This window comes from Cebus imitator, unplaced genomic scaffold (assembly GCF_001604975.1).
Source record: "Cebus imitator isolate Cc_AM_T3 unplaced genomic scaffold, Cebus_imitator-1.0 Scaffold198, whole genome shotgun sequence".
In the NCBI taxonomy this organism is placed as follows: Eukaryota; Metazoa; Chordata; class Mammalia; order Primates; family Cebidae; genus Cebus; species Cebus imitator.
The window spans coordinates 3,655,608-3,663,191 of NW_016107513.1; the positions used below are offsets into that span (position 1 = coordinate 3,655,608).

Consider the following 7,584-nt stretch of genomic DNA (forward strand, 5'->3'; position numbering starts at 1 on the left):
AGGTGGGCAGATCATCTGAGGTCAAGAATTCAAGAACAGCCTGGCCAACATGGTAAAATACTGTCCCTACTAAAAATACAAAAGAATCAGCCAGGCGTAGTGGCACACACCTGTAGTCCGAACCACTTGGGAGGCTGAGGCAGGAAAATCACTTGAACTTGGGAGGCAGAGATTGCAGTGAGCCGGGAATCACACTACTGCACTTCAGCCTGGGTGACAGAGCGAAACTGTCTCAAAAAAAAAAAAAAGAACCACTGCTCTAGTTGGACAGGTAATTCGGGCACAGGTACAAGTGTCCCCTGCAATGCACCAAAAACTGTTGTGAGTCAAACTATCATCGGATGGTGATAAAAATCACGTGCTGTTTAATAGCCTATTAATTTAAATCCACACACAAGGAAGATAGACTGCTTCCATAAACTGTCATTATATATTTGAAAGCAGTAAAAACCCTTTACAAAAGAGAAAGAAAGAGGCAGAGACTCAAGCTTAAGCCTTAAAATCATCAATAAAATATCAGTTTCGTCCCATGGTACAAAATCCCAATCTCCATCTAAAACTGCCTGACCCTAAAATATATCAGAAGCTTGTGCTAATCACAGGAGATGTGTTCTGAATAGGACCGTTCCTCTCGCAATGTCTAAGTCTGCAAGTCACTGTTTTTACTGGAGCTGAAAAATTAATTCCTTTTCAGAAATATTCTCATCTTCTCTTAAAAGAAAAAAAAAGGCTTTTTTGATGTCGAGTGACAGGATTATAAAGTGACCCTCTGGGTCAGAAGGAGACTTTTCTTTTTCTCATCAAGGAAATCAATTTCTAAGTCCAAGTCTCTTAAAATAATATATTCTTGTGGCACGCACACAGCTTTTTTGATCTGCTATGAAAAGAATAAGAGGTAAAGAGGATCAGGGGTGGCGATGGAATATTATAATCTGCCACACTCACACATCAGCCTTTCACTAAGTAATTCCAGATAAACTGAGGATTTACATATTTAAGATTAAATGGGAGAAAGCGTAGCTGATGCATAAATATAGGAATACAAAGATATAACTGAGGCAAGTTAACTCTTAAAACTTGAAGCTACTTGGTGCTTATGTTACTGCTGCAATTCGAAATTTAATGTTTATTAGTGACTAACCAAGATAATCTCTTTCAGATCAATTGAACTCGCAACCCCCCCTTAGGGAATTTTTTTTCCCTGTCCTCAGAAAATCCCAATTACACCAACAAGCAACAGTTAAATGCATACAAAGACGCATAAATGCAGCAGATGGAAAACAGGAGGAAGCAGCTGGAAGCGTGTTTCCCTCAGAACTTTTTTTAACAGCCTGTGCACAAATAGTGCCTCTCTAATACAGAGATAAAAATAAAACATAAATATTGAGAAGGTGACTGGTCACAGCAACAAGATGGCATGAGATGCTGTTATCTTCCCTGGTTCTGTTACGCTTGGATTGCTCTAGATACTCTCCCAACTGGGACTTCCAAGAAATCTGGAAAATCAGATTCAACTTCAGGATCTTGACTTTACTAAGAGGTGGGTTACAACCCTTAGAACTTTCTCCTGGATCCCACGAATCAGGCGCCTGCATGGTTTTGTTAGGTCTCTGTAAGAACCCCTAAAGAGGGTCACTATTTCTAACTTCCCAACAGCTTAAAATACAACTCAGCACAGCAGGGCCTTTCCTTGGTTAAGACTTTGATTCCATGGCCCCAGGTATTCTTTACCCTGGAAGAAAATGCATCCTGTATACATGAAAGCGACTTCTGACCTGCTGTTAGGTAGGGAAATTAGTTTAGGCCCTTTTCCAGTGACGATAATAATGAATTCATCTGATGCTCCCTGAGGTTGTACCTCGCTCACCAACTATTCCTTTATCTTTCAAGCATTTCCTGACACTTGCTAAGCCTGAACCTCTGTGGCAGGTGCTAAGAAAGAGAAGCAAGTAAATATGGTGGAAGGCAGTTGAAGGGGCCCATGGGGACAAGTGATGCGGACTGCTAAGGTATTATCGATGTTTTATTTCTTGACCTGGTGCTAATTATTTGCTACTCTCTTTATAATAATGTATTAAGTAGTATATTTTGGTTGTGTGCACTTTTATAATTATATGCTACTTTTCACAATTTTAAAAAAAGTGAAAGCAGGAAGAAAAGTAAAACAAATATGAAAAGCCCAGTCAAAGAGTTTTCAACTTAGCAGAAAAGATAATATATAAAGTTATCTTGCATATAATGCAAGGGGATGTGTAATCAATGTCATACAATAAATATAAATTGCTATAAGAATTAAAAGATCCATGAGGACAGATCAAGGTTATTAGATGAGGCTTCATGTAGAAGGTGGTAGTTGAAATAGGAAAGAGAGATGGACAAGAATTCAGCAACAAAGCTGGAGCTCAAGGGAGGGGGGCATTGATCAGGAAGGAAGAGAAGGAGCAAAGAAAAGGGAGAAACATCAGACCCTTCTAGGCAATGGAGAGCAGGTCATTGAACTAAAGTGTGGAGATGGATGGATAGAGAGAGAGAAGGAAATGAGAATCAAAATATCAATATCAGGGAGTCAAGATTGACATCTCAACTAACATATCTATATTTTATTCAGTGGACAAAGGCAAGCTATAGAAGAATTCTGAGCAAAAAGGTCATATATCTGAACTGTATTTAGGAGAATTAATTTGGCAGTGAATTGAAGGGACAGGAATGTGGAAACAAGAAGGTCATTTGGTTATAGTAGCTTATCTTTAGCCTTCAGAACTCCAAGATGGGGGTGGGAGAAGTGGCTCTCTGAGGGTTTAGGAACTCAGGGCTCTACATCTGTATTGTCTTGGGTCCCTTCTTCACTACAACATCCCCTCTGCCTTTCTGCAAATAAATTCCTTACTAAAGATGTTGTTTACCTTCACTAGTGTATCTTCCCTATATTCATTCTTTGAATATACAAAAGCTTTTACATGGGAAACATATATTCTTCCTTTAAAAACTCTAAGTATACAGCAGGAAATCACAAATATAAGCAGCTAATCTGAATAGTGCAATATGAAAATCACATTACTGCTTCTGAGTTTTACATTCCCCTTCCCCTTTGTCTCTATCCATGCAGTTTCTGTGGTCGGGAGGCTGCTTGTGACTGTGTGTAGGAACGTATACACACATATGCACTGCCTGCCTATGTCTCCTTCTGAGTTCTTGGTGTTGCTTTATAAAAGTTTCGGTTAGTCCTACTAGAATTTTCATTAACCCGAAACTGTTAGCTACCTTACTTTTCACAGCTGTGACCAGGGTAGCTGTTATCATAAGTAACAGCCACTGAGCCACCAACTTTGCTGCTGTGGCTTTCTTAGGCTCCATCAGAATATGTCAGAAACATGAACAATACCTACAAATCTATTTGGTGTGTTTACCCTTCTTAATTATGGATGAACTGGTATATTCAATTCTGGAATATGTCAGAAACATGAACAATACCTACAAATCTATTTGGTGTCTTTACTCTTCTTAATTATGGATGAACTGGTATATTCAAAAGTGAATCGGAGGAGATCCCGCACAGTGCTGCCAACGCCCCGGTGGAGAAGCTGAGGTTAACATCAGATTTGAAATATTTAAAGTGGATACAAAACTATTTCAGCAATGCAGACAATTAAGTGTGTTGTTGTGGGCGATGGTGCTGTTGGTAAAACATGTCTCCTGATATCCTACACAACAAACAAATTTCCATCAGAATATGTACCGACTGTTTTTGACAACTATGCAGTCACAGTTATGATTGGTGGAGAACCATATACTCTTGGACTTTTTGATACTGCAGGGCAAGAGGATTATGACAGATTACGACCGCTAAGTTATCCACAAACAGATGTATTTCTAGTCTGTTTTTCAGTGGTTTCTCCATCTTCATTTGAAAATGTGAAAGAAAAGTGGGTGCCTGAGATAACTCACCACTGTCCAAAGACTCCTTTTTTGCTTGTTGGGACCCAAATTGATCTCAGAGATGACTCCTCTACTATTGAGAAACTTGCCCAGAACAAACAGAAGCCTATCACTCCAGAGACTGCTGAAAAGCTGGCCCGTGACCTGAAGGCTGTCAAGTATGTGGAGTGTTCTGCATTCACATAGAAAGGCCTAAAGAATGTATTTGACGAAGCAATATTGGCTGCCCTGGAGCCTCCAGAACCGAAGAAGAGCCACAGGTGTGTGCTGCTATGAACATCTCTTCAGAGCCCTTTCTGCACAGCTGGTGTCAGCATCATACTAAAAGCAATGTTTAAATCAAACTAAAGATTAAAAATTAAAATTCGTTTTTGCAATAATGAAAAAAAAAAAAAAAGTGAATCAAGGCCCAGTGCGGTGGCTCACCTCCCAGCACTTTTGGGATGCTGAGGCAGGCAGATTACCTAAGGTCAGGAGTTTGAGACCAGCCTCATCAATACGGTGAAACCGCGTCTCTACTAAAAATACAAAATTAGCTAGGCATGCTAATTTTTAATTAGCGCATGTCTTTTTAATTCCAGCTACTTGGGAGGTTGAGGCAGAAGAATCACTTGAACCTGGGAGGCAAAGGTTGCAGTGAGCTGAGATCATGCCATTGCACTCCAGTCTGGGCAATAAGAGTGAAACGCCGTCTCAAAAAGAAAAAAACAATAGTGAATCAAAGGAGCTGAAGGAATGGCCTCCACTATCTGTTTATCTATATCAAATGCTTTCAGAGGACCCAGGATTGGTGCATGTTATAAATTATACACACTTCTTTATTGCTTTTCTTGCAGCAGAATGGATGCTCTCTCTCTTTCTGAGGTTTGTCGTTTTAGATGGCTGATGTATGGCATTTTGTTACTTACTGGGTTTCTGGTGCCTTGCATTTCTCAAATAAGGACAGTTTGAGAAAGTTCCAGGTTCAAATGAACTAGATGCCAGAAGGAAATAAACCTTCTCTCTCCTTTTACACAGGTTTGCTCACACCCACAGCTGGGTCAGGTTTATGGCCGAAAGGAAGCTTATCATTTTTGGCTGGCTATGAAGCCAACTGCCAATTTGCACATATGGCTGTTCCTGGACCCTGCCGTGTTTCCCATGACTCATTTATTTCAGGTGCTATAGCAACAGGTCTGGGATACAGACATGATGAACTCAAGTTCCTCTCTAGTCTGAGTTCAAAGCACCTTTTGCCCTTCAATAGATCAGAAGAAATTTTCTCTTTAAATACCTGCCAGCTGACCCCGAGCTGGCCAAAACAAGAGGGAATTTTCCACCAGGACTTAGTAGAATCTTGGGAGCTTCCTTCAGAAGAACTTAGTGTGCTGGGTTGCAGAAAGATTCCCTGTGAGTCAGAAACTAGGATGGCAGCTCTAGATCTATCAGAACAAGCTAAGACACTAACTCTCTGAAGTTGGACCAGCTCATTTGCTCATGATAACGAGCCACATTGCAATGAGGTTCCCATGGAGAAGTGAGAAAAATGGGAAGAATGTTATGAATTTTTTATTAAGCTATTTTGTTGAATGTGCTACCCTTTAAAATTTATTGAAAAAATCACCATTCAAGGGCTACTTCAACTATTGGCTCCTTTCAGAATCCTGTTCTGATATCCTCAATCTATCTTAATAGTTCTTTTAATCCTCATAGTACTTGATATTTTTCTTACCTAATGATGTTTACAAGCCCTTTCTTTTGTGAAAAATAATACTGGGTTTTTTAGCCCACACATGGCTTTAGAAAAAGGTGGGTGGTCTGACCTGGAGTATGCAACATGTTTTTTTTTTCAGTCCATCCACCTGTTCTTAACTCCATTTATGAAATTCAGAGGTCAGGTCACCACTGAGCCTGATAATTTCTAAGGAATATTCCAGGACCACATTTTTTAAAGTTTCTGTGAGTTGTCTGCCGCAGAATCCCAGGAAAGCACCTATGGCAGAGGAAGCCTGTATACTTTCATTCATTCATTCCTCCAATATAAATGCCTGTTATGTGCTGAGTGCTAGTTTCTGTCCTCAGGGAGCTCACAGTCTAGGGAGGGCGACATTTATGCAACGTATAGTAAAAAATATATGCATGTTCAAGTATGTATATATCTCTCTCACATGAACATCAGACAGCCATGCAAGGTCCTTATCTGGTTGCATTTGTTTATTTAGGTGTAGATTCAGTTTTTTTTTTTTTTCAATAAAGTTTTGCTCTTCTTGCCCAGGCTGGAGTGCAATGGTGTGATCTCAGCTCACTGCAACCTCTACCTCCTGAGTTCAAGCAATTCGCCTGCCTCAGCCTCCCAGATAGCTGGGATTACAAGTGCCTACCACCACGTCCAGCTAATTTTTGTTCTTTTAGTAGAGATGGGGTTTCACCATATTGGCCAGGCTACTCTCAAACTCCTGACCTCAGGTGATCCACCTGCCTTGGCCTTCCAAAGTGCTGGGATTACAGGCATGAGCCACCACACCCGGCCTAGATTCACTTTGATTGATTCCGCTTCCACCCCGCCTCCTCTCCATAGACCTCTTAAAGTCTATCCTTTTATGTGCACGTGTTCTAGCAAAATATACATTGCTGGTTCATGTGAATGTGATTTTATTTTGCAAATGATATTGCTACATATCGTATCTTATTTTTTCCTGTTCTCCTATTTCAGATCCATCTACACTGCTGGCATACATCTAATTTTGATGGAATTGATTTCATCTGTTTTTTTTAAGTCTTAAAGCTTGTGTTTTTGAAATCTGTTAAAAACCTTTCCCACCCCCAATCACAGAGATAGTCTCCTAAATTTTCTTCTATACCTTTGTAATTTAATTTCTCATTTTGGAATTTAATCCATCTAGTGACCTGATGTGGAGATCCAGTTTTCTTTCCCACCATACTGTGATCTAGTCGTTCTGATACTATCCACACACAATCCAGGCTTCCTCCCTTTATTTGTAGTGTCTCTTTCATTATATAAGTGGCCACAAGTACACTTGTGAATCTCCAAGATAGGTTCTTTCAGAGTGACTCCCCCAAGGTCACTCAGTCTGTAGGCAGCTTAACTGAGATTACATGCTCTCCTGCCCATCTGACCACATTACTCTCCTAAGATTAATAAAGCTCATGGGACATCAGAGCTGGAGAGAAACCTAGGAGTTATCCAGGCTAACCGTTTCATTTTATATCAGATAACTAAGGCCAAAGGCGCTGAGTGAGCTGCCAGAGTCACAGAGCAAGTGGGCCAGAGCGCAACTGCATTTCAGATCTACTGATTTCAAGGCTCCTGCTCCTTTCACTGCACCTTAGAGTGCTCTAAAATCAACACAGTTGATTATGCACAGTAAATTGGAGGGGAGGAGAGGGGGTTTCTAAAGATATCAAAAAGAAAAAAATGAGAATGATCACAAAAAGAACACAACTCAAACAGCACAACAGTGTGTAGTCACAGTGTATGAACAGTCTTCAAAGTGCTAAGGGGACCAGGGTGAGCACTGCATCCCAACCAGATAACCAGCATTAAAGAAAACATCCAAGAACAGGTTAGATTATGTTGATTATATTCCATTTTGAATGCATAAAATTGTGTAATATATTTTATCAAGATTTGTATTCAAATGCTTAAAA

The 7,584-nt window shown here is 40.1% G+C and overlaps 1 protein-coding gene across 1 annotated transcript; it reads left to right on the forward strand.

The window, feature by feature from the left end:
- The first annotated feature begins 3,536 nt into the window (after nt 1-3,536).
- LOC108317207 (cell division control protein 42 homolog) lies at nt 3,537-4,306 on the forward strand. Its single transcript, XM_017547535.2, has one exon. It carries the CDS (start codon nt 3,637-3,639, stop codon nt 4,120-4,122), a length of 486 nt encoding a protein of 161 aa, XP_017403024.1. The 5' UTR covers nt 3,537-3,636; the 3' UTR covers nt 4,123-4,306.
- The last annotated feature ends 3,278 nt before the right edge of the window (nt 4,307-7,584 follow it).

Coding starts and splice junctions, on each gene's coding strand:
- LOC108317207 (XM_017547535.2), top strand. CDS start 3,637: ATGCAGACAATTAAGTGTGTTGTTGTGGGCGATGGTGCTGTTGGTAAA.